This window comes from Moschus berezovskii, chromosome 9, assembly GCF_049115385.1.
Source record: "Moschus berezovskii isolate FMDL1 chromosome 9, NW_MosBer_1.0, whole genome shotgun sequence".
NCBI classification, from domain to species: Eukaryota; Metazoa; Chordata; class Mammalia; order Artiodactyla; family Moschidae; genus Moschus; species Moschus berezovskii.
Window position 1 is genome coordinate 42,115,782 of NC_142468.1, and position 26,629 is coordinate 42,142,410.

General features: G+C 38.0%; 1 protein-coding gene across 1 annotated transcript in view; it reads right to left on the minus strand.

Moving 5' to 3' along the window:
* Positions 1-26,629, minus strand: part of FBN1 (fibrillin 1) — a 272,564-nt gene that overhangs the window by 92,673 nt on the left and 153,262 nt on the right. Inside the window, exons 13-25 of the mRNA XM_055436892.2 lie at positions 25,885-26,004; positions 22,509-22,634; positions 20,551-20,673; positions 17,077-17,199; positions 15,874-16,026; positions 12,233-12,286; positions 10,537-10,662; positions 7,841-7,966; positions 7,152-7,271; positions 6,792-6,929; positions 5,892-5,942; positions 3,815-3,940; positions 1,570-1,797 (exon numbers count right to left, since the gene is read on the minus strand). Of these exons, the coding sequence (XP_055292867.1) occupies positions 1,570-1,797; positions 3,815-3,940; positions 5,892-5,942; positions 6,792-6,929; positions 7,152-7,271; positions 7,841-7,966; positions 10,537-10,662; positions 12,233-12,286; positions 15,874-16,026; positions 17,077-17,199; positions 20,551-20,673; positions 22,509-22,634; positions 25,885-26,004 (1,614 nt within the window). The remainder of the gene's footprint in view (positions 1-1,569; positions 1,798-3,814; positions 3,941-5,891; positions 5,943-6,791; positions 6,930-7,151; positions 7,272-7,840; positions 7,967-10,536; positions 10,663-12,232; positions 12,287-15,873; positions 16,027-17,076; positions 17,200-20,550; positions 20,674-22,508; positions 22,635-25,884; positions 26,005-26,629) is intronic.

Here is a 26,629-nt window from a genome sequence, read left to right on the forward strand (position 1 = left end):
GGTCATACGCTTTTCAAAAATGTGATGACTATCAGAAATAGGACTTTGTAAACAGTTTTAGACTTCTAAACGTCTCCATTTTAGAATTGTTATTAAAGAAGTAAAGAGTGGGTTTATTTGGCCTTCTAAAGCCCAGAACACTATCTGATACATACAAAACACTGAACTATTTGCTGAATGGATGAATAAAAATTCTAAAGTCACTAGTGTCTATGCTTCCTGATACTTTTCTTATAACTAAAAATAATTTCCAAAGAGATGTCATTTGTAACTTAAATTATTTATAAATGCTGTATACTATTTAAAACACATTCTAAATAAGGATTACTGATTTAAAATATTTTCTCAATTAATATGAAGGTTTCATTAATACAATTAAAGTGTACAAGTATTTCTTATGTATGTGAGGACTGCAATTGTAACATGTGATTTGAGTTTCCCTTTACAGGGGCCTTTCTAAAGCAAGACCTAGAGCTTAAGAAATCAAGTTCAAAAAAAAGAAAAGAAATCAAGTTCATTTCTACCAAATGTTATGAGAGACAGAACTGGCAGATTAAATCTCAGGAACATCTAGTCCTTCTCTGGCAATGGACCACCACAACCTTTGAATTCAAATCACCTAACTTTCTCTGAATTTACTTGAGAGACATGTAAGAAGGCCACCTAGAAACTGTTTCTCTAGATGGCACAACTTTATTGCCAGGACTTCTTGAACCAAATGCTCAGTAGGAAAAAAAGTCTACACTTTTTAATTAAGGATGGTAATATTTATATACTCACTTCCCATTTTTATAAGTTCATTTAATTGTGAAGTGTAACAAGTAGGCTCAGACACAATGGAAAAGCGGCATAAAATTCTACGTTGGGAGCTAAAGTTGGGCATCCCTGAATAACTGGAATTTTGAGTAACCAATTATGATTTTTTCCACGTGCTGAAGTAAACATGTTCTTGTATCATGGTACATAAAATGGTAACTCAATTTTGGAAATAGATTAAATCTGTGACTTCCTTTTTATCATGGGCTTTATGTTTAGCAAAAGAAGATAAAATTTGAAATATCTTAAGTCACTGGAGTGACTTAAGAATGAATTTCAGCGCATTTGGACAAGGAGGATCTGCCACTGGGTTTCTCACACTATTATCTATACTCAGATGGACCACGGTGACATGAATACCTCAAATGAATATTGCAAATACATGAACCAGAGATGACAAGATAAAGGCCATCTCTAGGGCCTCAGCAGACGGCATAAACATTTCCCAAGCTTTTTCTTTCATTTATGCTTAGCTTTGGGATAGTATCAAAATCTACTGTAATACTTAATAGTGACTAGATGGGAGAGGAAAGTGACCACAGGAAGCCCCGAGATGTAGAAAAAGAAATTTCATAATGGAGTGAATATTTTGCCTTGCAAAATTCAGAAACCAAAGAAGGCATCCTGAGATGACGATCCAGGGATGACCACATTGATGACATTTATTGTAATTCTGTTAGCAGAACTCTGTGCTCCTGAAAAGGCATCTTATTGACCTAAAAGAAGAGCAATCAACCACTGAAACCATTGTACCTTTGAAAAAACGTTTGCCATTTGTAATTTCTTTTGTGGCGAATCCGGGTCCTCTGGGACAGAGCTCCTCGTACTCAGGTGTGTTTCTCATAGGACACTCCTCGCACTCCTCGGTACCCCAGGCTGCCCCGACTGAGCAGCAGCAGGCATCCATGCGGTGGCGCCCAACCACGGGCAGGGTACACTCCTCATCCTCGTACCTCAGGAAGCAGGTTTCCAGGCGGATATCTGCCGGAAGGAGCAAACAGAGGCAGGTTGAGGAGAGCTACTCTGTTTTCACTGCCTCAAACTGCCAGCGTTGTGTTAGGCCAAGTGGAATACACATAGTGATTTACTATAAACCTATTAACTGAAACTCAAATTTTTTTTCCTCAAAGGCTTTGTGGTGGGTTTTCCTGCTTCATAAAGTCTTGCTGGCAGCTCATATTTTTTGCATCTCCTCTTGTGGCAAGAATCCTTTCAACGCATTTTCTGATAATTCCCCAGAAGCAGCAGTATTCGGAGAAATCCTGCAATGCTCTTTTGGGAAATGTATTCTTCATTATCCAACCAGGCTAATTACCAGTGCATGTACTCTATGATGTCTTGACATCGCTCTAGTTGAAAGCCAGCTACAGTCCTTACTGATGGAAAACATCTCAGCTGGATCCAGCACCGTTTCCTCTGATCCACTTCATTTTTGGAGAGGTGGAATGGTGAACTCTGAAATGAGGACTGCCCTCCTTGTGATCAGAGAGGGAAAGCAGCAAAGAAGAGTCATTGACTCCTCTTCTCAAGTATTTCTTTCACCTCAACATGTGCTTATGTGCACATTCTTCTGCATACATGTGGGAATGTGGGCTTCCTTTAATGTTAGAAAGCTATGGAAGCCTTCTGTGAAATTCCACATTTGGGTTGCCTCTATTAAGATGGTTAATTTCAAAAATGAATCCTAGACTAAACACTGAAGCATCTTTCGACTTAAGAACATGGAAAAAGGTTCTCATTAAATGCCGAATCCTCCTAAACAAAGAAGCAAAGGCTCAAAATGGGATTAACTGACATCCATAGTTATAAATTCCAGCTTTTATATTCTGCATTGCTTACATTATAAACCATAAAGTTTCACATGTTCATTGGAGGGACTGATGCTAAAGCTGAAACTGCAATACTTTGGCCACCTCATGCAACGAGTTGACTCACTGGAAAAGACTCTGATGCTGGGAAAGGTTGGGGGCAGGAGGAGAAGGGGACGATGGAGAATGAGATGGCTGGATGGCATCACCGACTCTGTGGACATGAGTTTGAGTGTACTCCGGGAGTTGGTGATGGACAGGGAGGCCTGGCGTGCTGTGATTCATGGGGTCGCGGAGAGTCGGACACGACTGAGCAACTGAACTGAACTGAACTGAACTGAACCCTAATTCATAAAGGAACTGTATCTCTTAAATGCACACCACTCTTTCAACCACCTACACTGGCCTTTCACTAAAGATCTTCTTCAGGGTTAGATACACGGTTTCAGATACACAATGTGGCTGAGCATCATTTCCAGAGTCATGGACTCCAAAACCAGTGATCCAAAGGATGTTATTCCTGGGCATCAGAAGCCATAACAGTAACACCAGAAAAAGTCCAAGACTCCACATGCATGACTGTGGGATCTCAAATCTGCCTCCAATGAGTCCACAGGGCAGGTTTCTAAAAATCAAAGTTTTGTGTCCAGTCTCTTCCACTTCATTGTCACGTGGGTTCTAGCAGTTGTCATGGAGAGTCGCACCACGGCTGACGGTGACAACAGCCCTTGTTCCCTCAGGTTCACTACTCAGGCCGTTACAGTCTTTACTGCTGACACCCACAGGAGTTTCCTGAAAAGACCTGTCTTTCTGGCTAAAGGCAGGCCTGCCTAGCAGGCTAAGGCTACAGTTTCCAATTAAGCAAAAATGTTCTCCTTACTGATCTCCTAGAATTCTACATCCATGGCATATGGAGGACAGACTTAAGAGCTCTAGAATAATAACTGTGATGGTAGCAGCTTAATGAATAATTACATATCATTAAAGAACTGTCAGGTTCCCTATTCTTTATAAGGAATAAAGAGCTGAGTCAGGAAGGCTATTTGTCAAGGAAACTACTATGAATGCTAATAGAAATGCTGAATTTGGGATGTGTACGTGTCTGTACTTGGAACTGAATATTCAGCTCTATGAGTTCTGAATAATTGTTAAGAAATGTTCATTAGAAAAGTAATGAGCTCAGTATTTACCTAGGCAAATCCTCCCTGTGGCATCCAAAGTCATCCCACTGGGACACTGACACTTAAATGATCCCTTGGAGTTAACACACAAACCATTCTTGCAGACTCCTGGGAACACTTCACATTCATCTATATCTATGAAGAAAAAAAGAAAGCACGAAGTTAATACATCTGCATAGCACAATTCTACTTTATTCCATTCAGGGAGTCATATTCCCACAACTGAAAAGGCCATTTTGAACTTAGTAAGTAGAAAACTAGTTTCCTTCTAAATAACTCATATAGAATTTCTAGGATGTTTAAAAAGCAACCAGACAGAGCTCATCCATTAACAAAGATATTATTGCCTCTCTATCAGTCCCAGGGAGTAATGTTTGAGTTGTAAAGACAGGGAGTTTGTGGGAGTTCTTAGAGACAAGTTTGGGTACCACAGACATCTCAGGTAAGGCTCCCAAGTGAAAGAAAGTGAAAGTGTTAGTCACCCAGTCATGTCTGATTCTTTGTGATCCCACGGCTACAGCCTGCCGTACCATCTGAGCTACCAGGGAAGCACTAAGTCTCCTCGGAGTCATTTAATCCCTGGTGGCTCAGATGGTAAAGCATCTACCCGCAATGCGGGAGACCTGGGTTCAATCCCTGGGTCAGGAAGATCCCCTGGAGAAGGAAATGGCAACCCACTCCAGTACTCTTGCCTGGAAAATCCCATGGATGGAGGAGCCTGGTAGGCTACAGTCCATGGGGTCACAAAGAGTCGGACACGACTGAGCGACTTCACTCACTCTAGACCAGATGGCTGGAATTAGGAAAAGAAACAGAAGTCTGATCTTTCAAATTAGCAAAGAAGAAATAGCTTGAAGATAAGCACACAAAAAAAATCCACCACTGGGGAATATGTGGGGCCAATCAAAAGAGTTTCTTTTGAGAGGTGCTGAAATGTCCCAAGAATGTATCTAGTTCTAACTCAGCAATGGTCTCGAGCTACCCTGTCAAAGCCTTGGTGGTTCCAGCTTGGGTTGGAGAGAGCTGGAAGATGCTCATGTTCATTCGTTCATCATTTGCTGCATCTGTCTCAAACATATTGGCCCTTCCCAGTTTGCTTAAGGGAGAGCATTGTGTTCTCTGCACTCTTTTTGGAAAAATACTCACCATCAAGTTAACCCAAAGAAAGGCACTCACTTGCTGATGCCAAAAAGGGGGAGCATTAGTCAAGAAACTCACACACACTGTGTCTCTATTTAGAAGAAATAACTTTCCAAGCCAGGGATATTGAAAAAAAAAAATTCTAAGCTTTCCTTATAAGAGAAATAAAATGGGGAGGGGGAAATTTACCTTTCGGGGGCTGTTTTGCTCTGGGGCCACTTGTATACCAAAATATGCTGCTGAGGTCAGATAAGTTATTAACAGTGGGTCTGGACCAGAGAGAGGCCAAAGGATGCAGTCATCATTTGGAAAGCAAGCTCTTGGGTGGGGGTTGTAGTGTTCCTCTTTATTTTAGCAAGGAAAAAAGTTCATTTCATTCCACATATGGGACTAATTGCTGTTTTTAAAATTTTTCAGCTGCTGTGTCATGTCAGGTTGTGTTAGTCACCCTGACCTATGCCTGTCTATCCGGGCCTCCATGAGAAAAGAAAAATCACAGGAAAGTAGAAAGAATCCATGTAGACTCTCAAAAACGAGGCAATAGAGGTGTGTCTTTCTCATCATACATAACCATGAAACAAACAACAATAACAACAAAAGAATCCAAGACAAAATCAAGAGAAATGCAAGTTTTACAACCTCATCACAAACTTCCTTTTTTCTCTTCCCCATAGATAACATTTTGAAATTGGAGTCACTCATAACTATGGTCAGCCTAAATCATTTTCAAGACACTCTGCCCTTTGGCCATAGAGCTCTGACACTGGCAAGAGCACATATGCTTGTGAAATTCATGTCTGTTACAGGTTTGGCAGTTCTCATTATTTTTTTTCCCCTGCTACGTATTTCTCACTGGGAAGTTACATGACAGCTTTATGCAGTCCAAGTTAATACAAGCATTCTTCATGCATGCAGAAATTTATGATTTATAAATAATCATAAATACCTTCACACTGTGTTCCTTTAATTCTTGAATAGCCTTTCCCACATATGGGATCTGTATCAAAAAAACAAACAAAAAGCAAAAAAACAAATCTGAGATAACAATATCCAGACTTTATGACACAATATTAGAAACATGACAGAGGCCTTTTAACATGGAATTGGTTTTATTGCTATGAATAATTCTGAGGCAACAAAGTGTCACTGAGATTGTATAGGTGAGGGAGAAGAATGAAATGTCTCCTTGAATAAAGCTCAGTCCATCTGTGAGATTCTGAAAGACTCAAAGATACCCTAAAGATCACACTATGGTGATGACTAAGAAGGAAACTGACTAGATCTCCCTCTTGCTGTGACCCCTAAAACATGAATCATACTATAGGATTACTGTAACATAAATGTGGAAAACAAAGTCTAGAACTGGCAGGTCTCAAGCCCTGCAGCAGTCACACTATTATCAGTTCAAACATTTATATATCCAAACACTGAATCAACAGAATCATTAGCAAGGCTCTCAAACCTCAGTTCCGATAACTTTAGTCGTGAACTCTGGTTCCTTTACATCAATATTTTTTGGGGGAAGAAAATCTGTGCCTGTAAAAAGCTCAGGACCCTTAATCATGAAGTTTCTAAGAGAGCCAATAAGAATTGCTGATCTGGGAAAGCCACACCAGATAACTACAATACAATGTGGTGATAGAAAAGAACAAATTAACCAAATCACATACAATCATTGCCCTTGACACTTCTCTTAATTTCCTACCCAGCAACATGTTTCATTGAGGTCATCAGAACGAAATCTTCTACAATTCCCATGTGAACTTAAATGAAAAAAGTTCCGGGCTTCCCTGTGCCAAGTAAAATGCCCAGTGAGCAGAGGAGCCACGGCACCCACTTCTCTTACCAACTTGGCATGGGGTGCATGGGCTCCCCCAGGCAGCACCGAGGGATGAACAGCACTGGGACTTTAATGTGGCTCCATTGATGTTGATCTCACACCGTCCATCGATGACAGTCTGCCAACAAGTGCCCTTGATGGTTTCTGTAGGGGCGGGGGAGTGATGATGTTTAATACACGGTTAACAATCTATCTCAAAAATTCAAACATGTGCATTGGGATTATAGCAAGAATAGCATCATGAAACAAGGAATAATGATAGTTTAAAATTTTGTTTTTCCATACTGAAACCCTTCTGCAATAAAATGGACATTAAATTCAGCAGCATTGATAAAACAGGAAAATTATTCTCAGAAAGATAAATACCTATGCAGATGGTTTTTGTTGGATCCAAAGTACTTTCAGAAGAACATTCACAAATGAAAGAGCCTGGGCTGTTCTTGCAGACTCCATTAATGCAAGGACTTGATTCACATTCATCGATGTCTGAAACAAAAATAGGTCTACATTACTGCTAAAAACTAGTCTTGGGCACGAAATGAATCTTTAAACTTTGGTCTCAACTGCTACCACATATTCTTCATTAGATAATAAAGCTAGCCTAGATAGATTTTTTTTTTCCTAGACTAGATAGAATGCCAAAAATAATAATTGAGCACATCTCTATGTTCAGCACATGGCTGAATCTTTTTAATTCAGAAAATCTGGAGCAAATATAAGCGTGATTTCTGAATTATTAACTCGAATAGCGTATATCTAATATTTTCTTAATTTATTAAATGTTGGCAAATAAAATACCAAATGCAGGAAAATATAAAATGGATACTCTTAAATAGCATTTGAATGTGAAATAAATGGTGACTAAAAGACCAATTGCAGATAAGTATTATCAGCAGCTTATAAAGTGTATACAAATGTCATTCAGGATCACAGAATCTCAACTACATGACACAACTGTCTAAAATAAGAAGTGGCTTTAATTTATCTTTGTGCTTTTCCAGTGGATCTCCAAAAGGCAACAAAGTACATGGTATAAGAACAAAAACTATTCCTACCTTCACAGGTTTTCAGTTCAGGTTTGTATATAAACCCCTTGGGGCAGGTACAGACAAAACTTCCAGGAGTATTTCTACATTGTCCATTGTCACAAAGCAGACTATTCAATACACATTCATTAATATCTGGAAAATAAAGAAAACATAAACTTTTAAAAGATCTTCTCCTTCGCATGCAACTTCTTTGCTTTTTTTAAGTTACATTTTTAAGGACATAATGATATGATTAATTCAAGGAAGGAGAAAAACTCCTATACCATTGGTTTTTGCCAAAATTACCTAGTTTTAGAAAACAGGTGACCGATCTGATTATTTTTACTAGGTATCTACAAAGTCTAAAATCACCAGACCATTTAAATTCACTTCTTTGGCAGGAAAAAAACCTTAAATTTGCTAAAAATTATTATTAATTGGGTTGAACAAAATGTTTGTTTGTTTTTTTTCTATTTCTTTGCCAGAAGATGGTACAGGAAAACCCAAATGAACTTTTTGGCCAACCCAATATATAATTGTTTCACTGTGCCAAAGATAAAAGGACTAATCCCACTGTTTTAAGGAACTGACTAAATATTTAGAAAATATGGTCCATCTTTAATAAGTATTAGTTCCAGGATGGGTGTTTCTTCCTCAGAATAATTTAAGTGGTCTCCAGTTATGTTTATAAAGTATGAAGCAAGCTGTAGAGTTTATAATTGCCATGAAGAATGCAGACTAGAGATTCAGAGAGCTGAGTAATAGGTCTGTCTGATACAAAATCAAACTTCTGATATGTATTACTTAGATAATTGAGGAAGTGTGGAACTTAAACAGTCTGCTCTACCACACTGAGTTAAACTACATCATACAGCCCACAAAGCAGGCTACACATTCACAAGGAGCTTTTTACACACCGAGTGATTCTGCTTAGATTATCATCTGACAAGCTAGTGGTCCTTACATAAAGTATACACAAATTCGGTACTAGAGAGCTGCATGGGTTCACATCAGTAAATATGCTTCAATCAGAGACTTACAGTGATCCCTTGGTATCTGCAGGGGATTGGTTCCAGGAACCCCACCCCTGCCATCCAGGTTACCAAAATCTGTGGATGTTCAAGTCCCTTATATAAAATGGTATAGTACTGGCATATAACCTATGTACATCCTTCTGTGCACTTTAAACCATCTCTAGATTACTTATAATACCTAACACAATGTACATGCTATGTAAATAGTTGCTGGTATATGGAAAATTCAAGTTTTGCTTTTGGGAATTTTCAGGAATTTTTTTTCAAATATCTTTGATCTGAGGTTGGTTAAATATGCAAATACCAAACTCACAGATGTGGAGGGTTGTGTTTATAAAGTACTTAAAATATGGGAAAATCAAGTATAAAGTGATGTTATTGTCTGAGCAAATAGCATGCTGAGAATTCTGTCAAAATTGTATAACAAATGCTAACACTTCCCCAAAGGGTCAACATTGCATTGAATTTTAAATTAAGGACTTGAGGATTAAGAAATAAAATAGCCAATCCCTGGAATTCTCTGGAAAGTGGCTGAAGTAGATCTTTGATTTCTAACTTCATACTTCTGAACACAACCTGAAATATGAACATGCATGCTCAGTCAAGTCCGACTCCTTGTGACCCCATGGATTGTAGCTCGCCAGGCTCCTCTGTCCATGGAATTTTTTAGGCAAGAATCCTGGAGTGGGTTGTCATTTCCTCTTCCAGGGGGTCTTCCCGATCCAGGGATCGAACCCATGTCTCCTGCATTGCAGGAGGATTCTTTACCACTGAGCCACCAGGGAAGTCCTGAAATATGAACATCCTTCTGATGATAATGGGTCCAACTTTGGAATAGACACTAGAACACTGAAAGAAGAATCCCTTCTGCCTCCCAGACTCTGTTTGCTTCACATGGGGTGATTTCAGGATAAAGCTAAAACATCTCTGTGTCTTTCTGGCATGTCAAAATAAACAATAATTTTTCAAGTCTGCCAATGTAGAGAGGCTCTTATAGAAAAATGAAATTGTAAAACTTCTTTTGAGGTGAGTCTAGTTTGAAAGTACTATGTGTACTCAAATAACAACCATACTCTCCCAAAAAAGGGGGCCCTAAAATTAAGGGTATGGGCCAGCAATAAAAGTTAGGGAGACAAAAAGAAACCCACTCGTCAAAATAAGAGGGTGTTGTGGTAAGTCTGTGGCTCCCCTGATCTGCTTCTATCCTCCATTTTCTTAGGTACTTATTTAGCCTGAAACATGGGAATTCTGATTTGAATGGGGGCAGAGAAGATGCTCTGATTTGTTGTTAGTTCTTCTTATGTGAGTGAAATGCCACATATTAAGAAGGAAAGTAGGTAAAAATACTTAAAGTAAGATTTCTGCTTCTTTCAAAATAAGCACTATATCTACTTTGCCCACAATGACAATTGGTAGCAGCCTTAACAACAAACGCATCCAGTAGGGTAGCACTCAGGTTCAACCTGCACAGTTAGGGAACTGGATACTGTATGACAGGGATGGCTACCATGGTCCACCCTTGACGTAGTTAAACAAAAGACAGAAGCCATCAGGATGCAGCTATGCTGGTACCCGAAGGATAGAGCATCCTTCTGTCAAGTCCTTAAGGTAATCAAGCAGTTTGCTCAAGCAACAAAAGAAAGAATGCAGGATGCACAAAATGTCTTAGAAAACAGTGAAGCTTCTTACCAACGCAGTTTTTCCCAGTTGAATCCACTTCATATCCTGAATTGCATATACATTTGTAGGTCCCACGGAGATTTTCACAAATTCCATTTGGGCAAATATCAGGATCTAATGCACATTCATTTATATCTGGACCACAAAAAAAAGCTCATAAGCATTAACATGCTCAAGTAAATGTCAAACAGACTGTCAAAAAATTACAATAAACGTAAAGACATCAGGACCTCGTGAAAATAAAAAAGCTTCTCCTTGATAAGAAACTTGATCCCTTTTTCCTTACTGTAAGATACTCTGAATCAAGTCTTCCCTCCATCAGTCCCTGAGAGGAAACTGGCATCTGAGCTAGAACTACAAGGTTACCAACCCTTAATCAAAAGGAGAACCCCTGGACTTTCTCTGGTCCAAACACCAAGATGGGAAAGTAGATCAAATACAAAGTCCAAGTTCCTACAACTGGTCTCCCTGCCATCAGCTTGTCTCTCTTCAATCTACCTTCTATACTGCTACCGGACTTAGCCTAAAAACAAAGTGATTGTGTCATTCTCAAGGTTCAGACTTTCGCAGGTTCGATAATATCCTCAAGATTAAATTCAAATATGAATGCTGTTTATTCACTTTAAATCTTTTACTTTGTCATGAACAACACATAATGCCCTCTTCACTCTGTGCTGGGAATGCCTGGAGCAAGCCCAATCATTGGTTCAAAACATGCACAATCATCACCTGCTCTGGAAAAACCTCTGCTACTTTGGCCAGATGAGGATGGGTCCTCCCTCTTCTGGGTACTCCCAGACCAAGGAGAGCTCTAATAGCCAAGGGTGATGCAAAGTGACCATCAGTGAGTGGCTAGTCTCAAATCTTGTTCCCTGACTCTTCTATAAATCAAGATTGACCTTTTTTCTTCCTCAGACTCCCATCACAATTTATTTATTCCCTACTAATTCTTTATTCATTATACAGTTCCTTACTTCTCTTTTCTCCTCCAAATATCCACCCCCAACCCTTCCTCATCCATACACACTGATGAAATCAGTCAAGAGAATGAACTGACAATCAATTCAGCCATAATTCTCTTGAATCAAATCATTTAGTTTTATATTAATAAAGTAATATCTTCCTCTTTCTTATCTGTTTTTACACTTGTTTCAATTCTTCCTTTTAATTTCTTTTATGGCACCAGTATTTCTCTAGTTCTAACTCCTACACTTAAACATTTCATTTTCTTTCAGCTAACTGCTAGCACTGCCTGCTACAAAGTACAAGATGGCTCCCTATTGCCATCTGTTAATGACTGACCACTTGCTAGTTAAGAAAATGTTCAAAATGTGCAGGGGTTCACCTGAACTTGTAACCCTGAATTGTGCTCGACAGCAGTAGACCCAAAGGAGGGCCAGGCTGCCCCTTCTCATAAATGAGCCACAATAGCCACTGTATCTCGTTCACATTGACCACCCTAGGAGAGGACCCAATACTTCAGTAATGAAGTCCCACAACCACACCCAGCAACCCCAGGACCCACTGTGCCACTGTTCTGTTCTGCCACTGGGAGCTTCCAAGTGTCCCAGGTAGATCACACAGTGACAGTCAGAGAGGGTGTTCAGATTAGACTGGTGTAATGGGACCAACTGGAAACCCACAGGAAGGCCCAGGGCTGCCTCTGCACATGCTTAAGGTAGTAAATTTCAAAACAAGTCCTTACCGCTGCCTGCTGACGTTATTCCTGGCCCACTGCTGCAGAGCGCCTGATACTCCGCTGCAATAAATTAACAGATAGTAAATGATTCCCTTGTTTGCAGAACAGGTCGATCCTGCCCTTGGCTTTGCACACATCATTTCCTCCAAAGTGAGTGGAACTGAAATAAAGTGGTAACGGAAAAGGAGGCATCCCCCCAGGGGGAGTCACACCAGGCTCCCATTTAAAGGCTCCGCAATCACCGTGGAAAACGACTTGTAAGGATATACGCAAGTTCCAGCAATTCCTTGTGCAAAGCGCTTTAGGAAAAGGTGTTTTTCCTATGACTTGATTTTGTTCACCAGGGAACACTTTACACTTACAGTGAAATGTGCCTGTTAAAATGTGGTTTCTTAACTGTTAATAAAACGCTCTCCCACCATCTTGGGAATACATTTTTTCTTAGTTGGAGCTATTTTTTTTCAGAATAAGTTCTTAACATTTTCTCATTTCTCTCTGCAAATTCTCTAGCCTTCCCTTACAAGAATACAAGGGTGTGTACACCTGCATGTATGTGTATTCTTAGAGTTAATATTCATCACGATGCCAGACTCATTCTATATATTAAATCCATAGGGAAAGTATTGCATAACGTTAAAACTAGATCTTATTGAGGAAATGGCAGTATATAGAATATGTTCCCAAATTTGTGATGGAATCAGATTTCTATTTCTTAAAATTCATAGTGTTTTAGATAGAATTCCAACAATATTTAGATGAACCTAAGAGTGAATGATGGAAATGGAGAGCTAATAGGAAATCACACTTAATCCCAGGAAAAGAAACTAATTTTCCCGTAGTTGCCTATGGATTCAGGCAACTACAGAGTTTCATAGTCAAATGCAGATCCTTTGTGTTTAAGCAGTAGGAGAATTAAAATTTAGGGATGGGCCTTTTTAACAGAAGCCACTTGCACCTTGGTGCTGAAGCAAACACAGCTATAATTCCATGTTCCAGAAAATTGCATTCCTGATGATAGGGGATCCAAAGAAGTTATACATATCAAAAAAAAAAAAAAAATGATGGTTAACCCTTCAGAGCCTCTGTCTTCCAGCAAACATAAATTTGAGAAAAGTGGTAAAATCCCTTAATTTTTAAAATCATCTTAAAAGGGGCCAAAAAGGGAACATATGGGAAGGTGGCTGCCACTGGGTTTGAAACCCAGGGACTGGTAGTAAAAGAAATACATCCTCTTTATTTTCTCACTTCAGCAATTAATTAAAGCACTGGTGAAATAGCGTAAGTAGTAAAATGGGAAAAAACAATATCATGCCAGTTTTGTTAAAAGCAGTTTTATAATTAGCACTAAATTCGTTGATGCTTGGCCTAAGTGGAAGCAAATTGTGGTCATTACTCTTTTCCATTTGGGCAGGATCTGGTACTAGACTGTAGTGAATTCAGATCAGCATGGGTTTGAACGCTGATGACAATGCTTATTGCCTAGGGTCTCGGAACAGGCCCTTTCCCTCTTCTAGTTTCCTCTTCTGTGAAGTGTAGAAAAGGATACCCAACTCACAGGGTAGTTCTTTAGATTTACTGAGAAAGTGTAAAGTGCTCAGCACAACTCAAGTACTTAATGCATGGTAGGTGTTCCTGAGCTAACTTAGTGTCGTGCCCCAGAGACAGCAGAATAAGGGCAGAAGAGAAATTCCTAATCATTACTCTTCTGACTGATTGCTACAAGGAGTAAATGCTCAGCAGTCAGGGAGATATATCTTCATATATAGTTTATTTGACTTCCAGAGCACAGAGATGAGCTTTGCATGTTAAATGGTTAGTGTTTCTCATTAAAGTGTCTAAAGACATTTTTTCTAAATACTTTCAGTACCTTCTAAAACTCCCGCTCTCTCCTGAAATAAGGGACATCCTATGTTTTGATCCTTCATTATTTGGCATTTTCATTTATCAAAGAGGTGGAGAAACCAAACTGAATGGAACCATTTCCACAAGTGGCCCACTTTTGTGTAAATTCATTCAAATATAAAACAGAAGCTAGTGGAACTAAGCTTTAAATGTGACTATCTTTAAGCTTTAACACTTAAAGAAATCTGCTCTCTTTGGGTCATCTTATTATAAGTCTACCTCTTTCCTATGTATCACAAGAATTCTTTGGAGATGTACTTGGTCCAGAGGAAAATGTAAAAACAAAGAACTGTATGCACCAAGGGTCCTGGATTCTAAGTTTTGGCTATTCTATTCATTCAAGACATGAACAAATCACCTATATTCTTGTGTACTAGGTTTCAGGATACTCACCTACCTTGTAAATTCAAAATATGCAAGGAAACTACTTTGAAAATTTAAAGCAACATACAAAAGAATAATATTAATAATACATTACTATAAAGTTACATGGAAGTATCTTTTTAGATTGAATTACATTTGTATATTATACAACTGAAGTATTGTTGCAAACATGCATTTCATTGATTAGTAATCATATAGTTAATGATAATTTGTATATCATTCACCAGGCAAAGCAGTCAATCGAAATAAAGCTTGCTTTCTTTAACTGGCATTCCCCCAATTTAAAGACTTTAAAATTCTTCCACTTCACTTTCTCTAACTTCTTATAACAGGTTTTAATTTCTGTCTGATTTCAAATAATAACATTCTCAAAATGGCGAATGCTTAAAAATTGTGAGTTCATCTTTAATTAACAGCATCTAGGCCAGAAATAAACTAACTATATCTTACACATAAATCAACCAGTCAGAGCTATGTGTTTTCAATATTAGGACTTACTCTATTTTAGGACATTAGAAGCCAACAGCCAAGGTACCTCAAAATTACATTCAAATATTTACAGTTTACTGCTTTCATTTCAATTAACTATTTTTCCCTTACAAATAGAAATAATTTACAATTGGAGAGGATCTTCTGGATTATCTAGGACAATTAAGGATCCCTTTTCTATATTATTCAATTTTATAATTGTTCACTAATATAAACTATCTCAAATCCTTTTGAAATTAGGTGAGAAAAATTCCTAAATAAACAAAAATTCACAAAAAAACCCTGAACCCTCCAATTAAGTAATTTGCCTGCCTATGGCTGGAGGGCAGAATTCTGACTCACTGACCAGTTTTCTTTTCATTAAGCCATGTCACTTTGAATTGAGAAAAATACTTTTTCCTTAGAGTGGAATAAAATCATTTAGGGAACACACACCTAAGTCAACATGAAGGATTTTGAACAAAATTCATAAACGGACTTTTGGAAAAAAGTTGGAAACAGTCAAGTAATCTGAAAATTATTTATTTTTACACTCTGTAAAATTCTGCTTTTGTAATAGCTCCTGCAAAATGTAACACTGTGAAACAACTTTAGAAAACAAGGTAAGTTGCATGTACCCTAAAGAACATGAATATTACTGAGCTGGAGAAATTCAGATGGGAAGCATAAATGTGCAGCCTAATCCAGATGATAGCTGAGTTGGTGGGTAATGTGTGATCAAAGCCTGATGAACCCTTTTCAAGACCCCTGCAAGGTATGTGAGGTACCTGTAGAATATCATGTAATCTTTTCCCGTGACTTCCATAAATGCAAAGACTAAAGATGGGGGCAGAAGGCTGGCAGTACTAGGGCATCCCCATGACACAACATACCTGAATTCTGTGAAGGACATGGTTGGCAAGGTTCCCCGAAAGCATACTCGGTGCTGGCACAACAGCATTCAGACTTGGTAACAGCACCAAACAAGGGTTTGACACACTGGCCTCTTTTGTATCCACCATAGCATGTGCTCCGCATGTGTGTGTCTGAACAGGAAGAAGCATCTGTCATCACACTATCGTTTCCAACAGACGGGAACCCCCCAAGTTAAAGCTGAAGCTGGCTTTATTTAGCCATTGTCACTGTTCTTACTCACGGAGAATGACTCTGGTATTAGGCCTCAATAGAAAACAAATTCTTCGGCTTCCAAGCATTGGAAACCAATTACTAGACTCTTCCAGTTTTCTAGGGACTATTATGGTTTAGCCACTGTGAGATCCTTAAGGGCTAAGATTATACCTCACTCATTGTTTTCTTCCCCAGGCTTGTACAGAGAAGGCAGTTAATAAATGATGAATGAATGATGGATGGTCATTCAATCTCACCATATGATAAACAAGATTTTTATTAGAAATACAGCCCACTCCAACATAATCAGACAATTACTGAGTATCTGAATTAGATGTACTTTCAAAAAGGAGGATGTTTAATCTGTAAAATTATATGAATCTTAGATATTGGTCTAACTAAGCAGTGTCATCTTTACCACCAAGAGGGGATTTCCAGCTATGACCAATCTTTTCCCAGTTCAAAGGGGATTGGGAAAATCCCCTTTCTTAAGAATAATTTGGATAAAATTTGTATCTATTTATTAACAAATCAGAAACTTCTTATAAAGCCACCAAAAACTATTATCATATAAGTTTCTTGATCATCTATATCCTCCTTTGAATTCTCTACCTCCCTTTGGACATTCAGTTCCTTAGATGGAAATGAAATGTTCATCATGAGATAACTAGGGACATATAGGTCAATTCAAAGACCATTATCAATAAAGGAGGGCTGGAGAAAACTGAGGACAACTAGAACAAGGAAGAAGGAGAGGTGTGGAGTCCTTTGGTTTTCATTTATCTCAGCTCATGTTTCTATCCCTTGAATTAATATTCACTTTATACAAGAAAAAAACTGACCCTGTTAGTCTGTTGCCCACAGATATTAATTGTATCATACCTGCTGTAGAGTACATTTGCTATTGGTTGATTTTACTGACAGAGGGTAGATCTATATAGTACATCTAGTTATGGCTGTAATCTTACCAACACACACACGTCCATCCAGACCCACGGCCAGTCCAGGAAAGCATTCACATCGGTAGGAACCATCAGTGTTGACACAACGCCCATTCATGCAGATTCCAGGTGTTTCACACTCATTAATATCTATGGTGGGGAGAAGCACTTATTAAAAATGAAGTCACTTCATCTAACACCATAATGTGCTTAGAGAAGATTTACAATAATGTGCAGCATCAACAATAAAAGCTCAATGAGATGCATTTCATTTTCCTTTGAGGAAAGAGGAACGAAAACTGAGAGATAAAACTGTCTGAGTTTATCTCTTTTCCATATAAAGCTATTTCAATAACATTCTCCTGAGATTTTTTTTTTTAATCCAAAGAAACTCCAATACTTTGGCCACCTCATGCGACGAGCTGACTCACTGGAAAACAGTCTGATGCTGGGAAGGATTGGGGGCGGGAGGAGAAGGGGACGACAGAGAATGAGATGGCTGGATGGCATCACCGACTCTGTGGACATGAGTTTGAGTGAACTCCGGGAGTTGGTGATGGACAGGGAGGCCTGCCGTGCTGTGATTCATGGGGTCGCAAAGAGTTGGACACGACTGAGCGACTGAACTGAGCTGAAGAACCATAAAGCAAAAACAGAACTGGAAGAAGAAGGAAAGTGACAGCTAAAAGACAAAGGGTCTTGTGTAATGTTTCACATGGCAGCTCTTCCAGGACTGTCAGAAATCTAACCTGATAATAAACTGCATCTTTGACCTGGGCAGGAAGCTTCTCCTTTTGGCATCCAACACTCAGACTGGTGTCCATTCCAGTTATCACTCACGCCTTAACTCACGCCTTAAATCTCTGGGACAATTAGAATGGCATGAGAAGACACAGAACTAAAACTTAGATGGAACACCATAAAAAAGGAACAGAAAATGAATATAGATGATTTTGATGACCATTCCAAGCCAACAACAGCAGTGTAAGCAAATGGAACCCAGCAAAGAAAAATCTCTCTTACACGTTACAAATATTTTACAGTATCAGATGTGTATATTAGCGAGGTCTGGTAAAAGACTTTATTGGGCACATACTAAAATAATGGCAGATATTTTCCCCCTTAATATGGGGAAGTAGAAATGATACCAAAATTCTGTTTTGGAAAACATATAACACTTAGAAACAAGTCGTTTTATAACAACTCCGTTTATAATATACAACTAGTATATGTGAATATTTCCTTTCTTCTGACCTTAAAAAGGCAAATTGAGACTGAAACACCTCTGCGTTTTACTCAGCTTGTGTTATTTGGCACAAAATACCTTCAGATGGTCCAAGATTCCGTGTACAGATTGTATTTTAAAACAGCAGTTATATTTAAATACATGAACTCAAATTGGTTCAGTTATTCAGGTCACTTTTTTGTTCAAATTGAGATCTACAGTAAAACAGTGGTGACTACAGCCTGAAAAGTAATACAGAGGTTTTTTACTGGGGACAGAAATGGAATGGAGATCCAGAGAGCACTGCTCAAAGTGAGCGGCCTCAACCTTCAGAGAGCGATCGAGGGAGCCCAGGCTGGTCATCAGATTAGTTAACTGTAGAGATTAAATTAGCATTGTTCATTCAGCTTTGAACAGTCACATCTTTGGGGGATCAGAACCAAGTCCTTAGCACTCAGAGAACATCTTATTTCATGATATCAAGAGAAAAATTATGGAAAAGAAATACAGCATATAAGAAATTTCTTTCCTTTTTTTTCTTTATTCTTATTACAGTATATGCTTTCCATTTACTCTATATATCAAAATAAAGAGGACATAGGGAAGAATAGGAAGCATTCTTCCCTTCTCTTTCTAGCTGTTTCTTAAGCTAGAATGGTAAAGTCAGAGCAGTACGTTTAATCATCAGGCACTTTCAAATGAATGGAACAAGCTGTTAATCGATAAGACACTAGTTCACTGATTGCAAACAGTTGCAAAACCTAGTTTCACCTATGAGGTCATAATGTGCTCTGAAACAGTTACATCAGCATCATCTATTGGCTTCCCTGAAGAAGCTGTGGCCTGGGTCACTGGCAGCCTGTAGGCATCGAAAGGGAATCTTAGCAAGCTCCAAGGTAAGAGGAGTGTGTGTTCTCAAAAAAGATCTGTTCACAAAGGGGCTTTCACATTTCCTTGTGTTATTTTGTTTGGAAGCCTACTTCCAAATATTCCAGCAATCATTCCCTTCCCCTTTCTTTCTCACTTGTACAGCACTTAATCTAACAATCTGGTGCTCTGTTGTATGCTGTCTTAATATTTCCATGTGTTAATCTTGTCTTCCTGATTATAAGCTCCTCCCGACACATAGCTCAAAAGTACAGAAACCAATTTCCTACTTCTAATTTTAAAAAAAAGAAAAAAGTTTCTCTTGCTGTGAAGGCAGATTTGCACAATATTAAGAGCCACTGATGTGAAGGTCATAGAGAATGTAGGTAAACAACCAAGGGCTAGAAACTCTTTTAAGCCTAGAGAAAATACACATCATGCAGAAGACTTAATAAACACAAGGCTTTCTACCATAACATCTTTACCAAAGCTGCCCACCAGGGGCACTCAGAGAAGCAACATTCAACTTTCTCCTGCCTTCTCAATCTTGAATTGCTTGACACTACACTTAAACGTCTGAAGCTACGAGCAGAAGGCTTTGAATGCATGCCGTATTTTAGCAGATTTCCTAAACCTGTTTTGAGTATGAGGTTCCTTGAGAGTCTGGTTTCAACTCAGATCTTGGGCACACATGCAATAGTTACTCATCCTTGACTACATTAGGCAAGAGACACTAAGCACAAACTTGTCTCTGAGGACTTTGCTCAGGACCTCAAAGTTCAACAGCACAAATAAAAATTTTCATTTTGCTTCACTACCTGGAGCAAAAAGATGATTCCAAAAGTTACAGAACTAAACAATGGTTCCTGGTTCCTTTATTTCCTCTGTTTAATCCTGTTTTCCCTTTTTGCTTAATGTGACTTGATAAAGTTTAAATAAATTGTGTTTCTTAAGGTATGTTGAGGCAATTACTAAGAGATCATTGTAGTAACTGTCTACAACATTTTGTTCAGTGAAGATATAAGAGGTGGCAAATGACAGCCGTCAAGAAGCCAACTGCAATTATTCCTCAGCTACATGGAAGAGATGGAACTCAGCTTATGCAATAAGATGCTTACGGATGTTGGTAGCCCAAATGGAAGTTCAGCTTCTCATTCATTTGCTACGGAGCCTGAGGCTCTTTTGAGAAGACATCAAAACATCCTTTCTGAAATCAGAACAGCTTTCTGAGTATAAACCATAGCTCTCTGGATGGCTTAACTTAAGAAGAAGTTCCAGTCAGGTTTACTAATCCAGAACTAAGGGTACTATAAATGGGGAGAATTAATAGGGAAATGTGGTAGCTCTAAGCAATGTAGAGAGGAGAAAAAACAGGTGAAGAATATGACTGAGAGTTTCATAGCACAAACCTTTACAATAACGCCCATCTGATGCCAGCTGAAATCCAGGTTTGCAAATACATTTAAAACTGCCATCTTCATTGATACACATTCCATTAAGGCACATATTCCTTATGCTGCATTCATCCATATCTGAAAAATATAGAAGATGTATGTTCTTAAAGACCAGATAAGTAAGCTTACAAAGGAAGCCAATCTGGATCAATATAATTTTATTTCTTCACATTTCTCTACTTCTTATTATTATTGTCTAAGGTTAATTTTCATCCAAATTATAGCATACAAAGAGAAGAGCGGCATATGAAATATGTATTTTAAGTTCTAAATTTTTGACTTGTGCTTGCAAAATATAGGGCTAAACTATAGGACGTGGATATATATACATACACACATATGGGCTTCCCGGGTGGTGCTAGTGGTAAAGAGCCTGCTTCCCAATGCAGGAGACATAAAAGATGTGGGTTCTGTTCCTGGGTTGGGAAGATCACCTGGAAGAGAGCATGGTAACCCATGCCAGTATTCTTGCCTAGAGAATCCCATGGCCAGAAAAGCCTGGTGGACTACAGTTCATAAAGTCGCAAAAAGTCGGACATGACTGAAGCGACTTAGAAAGAATGCATACATATGTATATATGTATACACAAACATATACAGATTATGAAATATATATGTATATGTATACACATATGTATATATATTACATTCATATAGAATTATATATCTAGAAATTTCATATAAATACATTTTTTCATATAAATATATATTTTCATATAAATATTGGGTTGGCCCAAAAAATCCACCTTACAGAAAAACCTGAACAAACTCTTTGGCCAACCCAATGTATATATTTACAGATTCGTATAACTTCTAATATACTGAAAATAAAAACAAAATCAAAATTAAGAATGATGAAATTTGAAATGTATTTAGGCTATTTCCTGATTCTTTGAAAAGGAGAGACCAGAGAACTGCTTGTAGTTTGAATTTTAATAGGGGTAGGAAAAAAGTATTTTTAAGACAACTATAGAGCATAGCCATGACAGCTAACCCTTAGGATCCCTTGATCATAGGGACACTTCTTGAAATTCATCAATATGCTGTTTTACTTAATGTTGCAGCTCTTAGGAGGCACTTGCTTTTCTAGACACAGTGTGTTTTCACTTACAGGCTTTAGTCAGACCAAAGTAATTTATGATTTTTTCTTTTTTAAACAAGATTCTATCCCAACTGAGAATTTTGGCATTAAGTCTTTGAATTGAATCACTGAGATAATATTCTGCCAAAAATGTTTCTAAGAACAATTTTGAAATTCTTTTAATGTATGAATAGATTCTTGGGGTCTTTCCCAAAGACGCTGGGAAAGATGATAAGGAGCATTCTTCATTTTTTGCTAAAGGTCTAAGAAGTAGAAACTCATCAGTAATTGTCATATTCTCAATTTCAGAAAAAATAGGCAGAGGAAAAGACAAAATGAAGAAGCCCAGTTCAAAGTGAGGTGATTAATTCAACAGGCAATATGAAGGCTGACTCTCAATTGTCAATATTTCTCTCAAATTTTACATTTTCAGATACTCAATAGTAATATTTTATTACTACACAGATACTTTAAACAAAAGACTTTTAAGTGACTGAAGAATGCATGATATTAGGGGTGTTCTATTTTTTTAATGTACAAATTCTGACTGCTTAAATTCATAAGTAATGATTTATGCTATAGAAGTTTCATCATTAGGAGTCTTTGAAAAGCAAGCTCTGCTCGTATATTTAAAGTATTACTTGACTCACACAAAAATGAATTAAAGGAATTAATACTATTGAAAAGTTAGGTTTCCTCCCAGATAACCACAGGTGAATGTATATTTGACACTTGGACCTTTTACTAGTATTTGACCTTGTCTTGTTAAAGATTTTTGGTACTGAAACTGCAACGGAAAAAGCCAAATAGCACTATTATTACATTATATTACCTTCACAGTTCTTCCCATCCCGTGTGACGTGAAATCCTGCATTACACACACAATGGAAACTGCCATCTGTGTTGATGCAACGTCCATTATTACAGATACGACCATTCTGTAAACATTCATCAATGTCTAAAAGGAAAGAGTTAAAAAGAAAGAAATAGCTTTATTTAGGGGATTTTAAATTATTTTACTGCTCCTTCTCACCGTCTCCAAACTCATGATCTTAGTCTTGGGTTTTAGTTACTAAATAATATCCTTCAACATAAATTCAGAATTAAACAATATGAAATGTAATTAGGATTACTGATAAAAGTTTGAAAGATATACGAAAGAAAAGATGCTGACATAACAGCATTCAGTCTAACTCTAATTTCTAATAAGACTCCTGAAATCTCAATTCTGTAAACAAAATAGGTTCTTCTGTATCATTTCCTAGCTAATTTAATGAGCCAGAATATATCATCATTTACAGTTAGCTTTGGCTGATGTCTTTTAAGACATGATCAAAAAGGCAAATCTGATAATAGCTGTATCAGAATAATTAAACAGAAATGCCATTTAAAAAAACACAGTTAAAAAACTTAATTCCATCTGAAAACTATCAATCATTTGGCTCTGAAATGTCTACCTTCCTTATGGCAATTCTGGTCCAAATACAGTTTTGTTTATAAATTCCTAGTCTCTTTTATAACTTTATGAGTATTCTGTCTACCAAACAAAATATTGGTACTTCGGGGATATTTTCCCTTTTTTCTCTTTTGTGTTTAAAAATTACGCCAAATTAAATAACAGAGCAGGATACAAAAGTGTTAAAAATGACAATAATTCAAACAACCTGCATCTGATCTCACATTTAAAGATTAATAATTAACCTAAAGTGGACAACAAGGTAACCTGGATTATCTATTCCCCTCAGTTTCCAGGCTACATGCCTGGATGAACATCAAAGGGGATGAACACAAACCATCCTGTCTACCAAGCACATAACCTATGCCAGGGCTTATTCCCCAGGAGACAGAGGCCAGGGCGCTGAGCAGAGCTGGATGGGAGCAGACCTCTCCACGCAGAGTGGAAGCCATGTGTCCCTGGGTATAAGCGCTCTAAAAGTCCTCTGGGCAACAAGAATGTGCACTCATGGCATACTGGTTATTCTGTCTATCCTGTGTCTGCACGGTGTCTTGTGGTTGACCCTCAGACGCACTTTCTTTCTGGGCAGATCCAGCAGCGGTTTCCACACGAGTCATTGGACTAGCTGAGGCAGTCTGGGCTTTCCTTCTGTCTGATCTTTGTGCCAACAACCTACAATCGTTTTCTCTCTCATTTATTTCTTAATCCTTACTAAAATCTGACTCGCTCCATACTCTAAAAAAAAAATAGTCAAAAGCCACATATTCTTCAGCAGACTATTTTTTTTTAAGATTTTATAATCTACTTTTTTTTTTTTTTTAAGGATTCTATAATCTACGGAGGCCCAAAGATAAAATAAACAGGATAAAGAGTTCAGCTTTTTCTCTCCTTGCTAATTTGAAAATGCCATCAGGGCTCCGCTGCCTTACAAAAATAAATGAAAAGCTTGCCATTCAAAGTCTCTTCTGCGTTTCTGTATGTTTCTTCTGTCCCTTTCTGTTCAGTTCCTCCTGTCCTCCTCCTCAGCTGAGTATACAGCCTTTCTGACCATTCTGTGACCACTTTCATCTATTTCCAAATGTGAGCATGTTATCAACTTCTCGTATTTGAGATAAACTTAGCACTAGCCCTTAAAGAACACAGTACTTGAGGCTTTTAGGCAATTCTCAGTCTTTAATAAATTAAGTCTCATATTGATGACAGAAACATGTACCTACACTGGCTGGTTCCCGCCCTAGAAGAGTGCTTTCAATAATGTCTTCTATTTGCTTATTTAATAGTGCTGTCTTCTGAAACATTGGTTTCTGTTTATTTTCCACTATCGAAAAATGCCTAGCATACTGTGTGTATGCACTGATTATTTTAAACAAAAGTCATAAAGAAAGACCTAAGCTCGGTTAAAAATTCAAACTATACTTATAATTAAGTAAGTAGACCATTAATAGAAATATTAACAGATTCAAATGTTGAACTCCAGGTTTTTCTGCTCAAAATTGCCATTTATAAGTAGCGTACTAAGATACACTGATGGCAAGAAATCTCTAAGTCAGAACCAAATTCAAAGATTTTGAAAACAGACACTAATAAAAAAAAAAAACAAATACTTGTATGTCTTCAACTCATATAAAGAACTTTTGCTAAAAGAGGCAAATAAAATTAACTCATTAATGGCTGACAAATTTTTAAAGCAATACAAACTTCCCTATATTTCCCTGTATTTGATTTCAACAGAGAATTTCCTTGCTTTTATCTGCCTTTACTTGATCAATGATAATAGATCATTCTGTACCAAACCCTGAAGTGGGAAGCATATCTTAATTATTTCTATCTCAGAAACTCAGTATAACATTGATATATTTAAAATGGATAACCAACAAGGACCTACTGTATAGCACAGGGATCTCTGCTCAATGTTATGTAGCAGCCTGGATGGGAGAGGACTTTGGGGTAGAATGGATAAATGCATTTGTATGGCTGAGTCCCTGTGCTATCCACCTGAAACTGTCACATCGTTAAGTGGCTATACTACAATACAAAATAAAACATTAAAAAACAATAAAGAAACTCAGTACATCAAAGTCTAAGATGTCATCTAAGATGACTTTTGGGTAGATTAATAAGTCAACTACTAAACAAAACTGAAGGCAAATCTTTATGAGGAAACTTTACAGCAGGGCTACTCCAACTTTAACAGGCATAAGTATCCCTGGAAGATCATGTTAAAATGCTGATTTGGATTCAGCAGGTCTCAAGTGGGGCTTTAGTTGCTGCATGTCCAACCTGCCCCTGGCCGATGCTACTGCTGACCACACAAATCAGCAGCAAGAACTTACAGGCACTTCTTATCCTTCAGGCCTTTCCATTCAGCAACTAATTGCAGAAAATTTCACCTGAAAGTTTCCTCTGCTTCTCTGTCAACAAAGGACAACACTATTCCCTAGCTTTCTGATTAAAATTTAAGAGACAATAGTGACCAATAAAAAGGGCTGGGGGAGGTTGGTAAAAAGAAGATATTCCCATAGGCAAAGAAGCATCCTTTAAAATAACTGGAATGTTTGCCAGATTTTTTGATGTAACATAAAATTATGATGTAACATAATTCAGAGTAACAATAAGTGGAATTAAGTGCAAAAAGCAATGGAAATATCTTAGTCTCTCCAAGCAAGAGTTATTTAAGCTCCAGGGAATTCCTCCAAAGCAAACTCCTTACTTAGCATACACGTCCCCCATGCCCAGCTCAGAATGAACGTACCTCGGCACTCCGTCCGCGTGAGTGTGCTCTGATAACCAGGTCGGCACTGACAGGTGTAAGAGCCCTGCGTATTAATACACTCGCCACCAGCACAAGGGTTCTTCTCACATTCATCAACATCTGCAAAGCATGGTATATTTTAGTAAGAAGCTAGATGGCCATGACTCTGAGACCATTTTGTTAGTTTCCTTTACATGTTAAAACACTTTCAAGAAATAAATAGCATAATGAAAAGTTCCTTTTTCTTTCTACTACAATAATGGTGCCACCAGCCACTTGAAGACTGGTTGGGTAGAGCAGTTAAAGTGTATTATTTTCCTGTGTCATTCTTCAGAGTAAAATGCCAAATAGTAGCAACTCAACACTCCAAGCTAAAAAACATTTTCTCTTCCCCGCATCTGGTCTAAGGGAATCAAACAGACTAACATTTCAGAAGTGGCTTCTGGGTAGGATTCCAAGTGTCTCCTGAAACTCCTTACTTCAATGAAAAGAAGGCCCAACCATATCTAAGCATTCCTTTCTGAGTTGCTTTAAGAGTATTAAAACAAACCATGAAGCTATCGCAGTTTGAAGGACACGTCTCGCCCACCATTGAGGATGCCACCACAGCCACCTTGTCCCCAGACAGGCTCTCACTAGTTTTATTTAGAGCTACTGGTATACTTACAGGTAAACTGGCTTTTATCACTCTGTAAATATGAGAAAACTAAGGCTTATGGAAGATAACCCACTTGTCTGAAGTCAC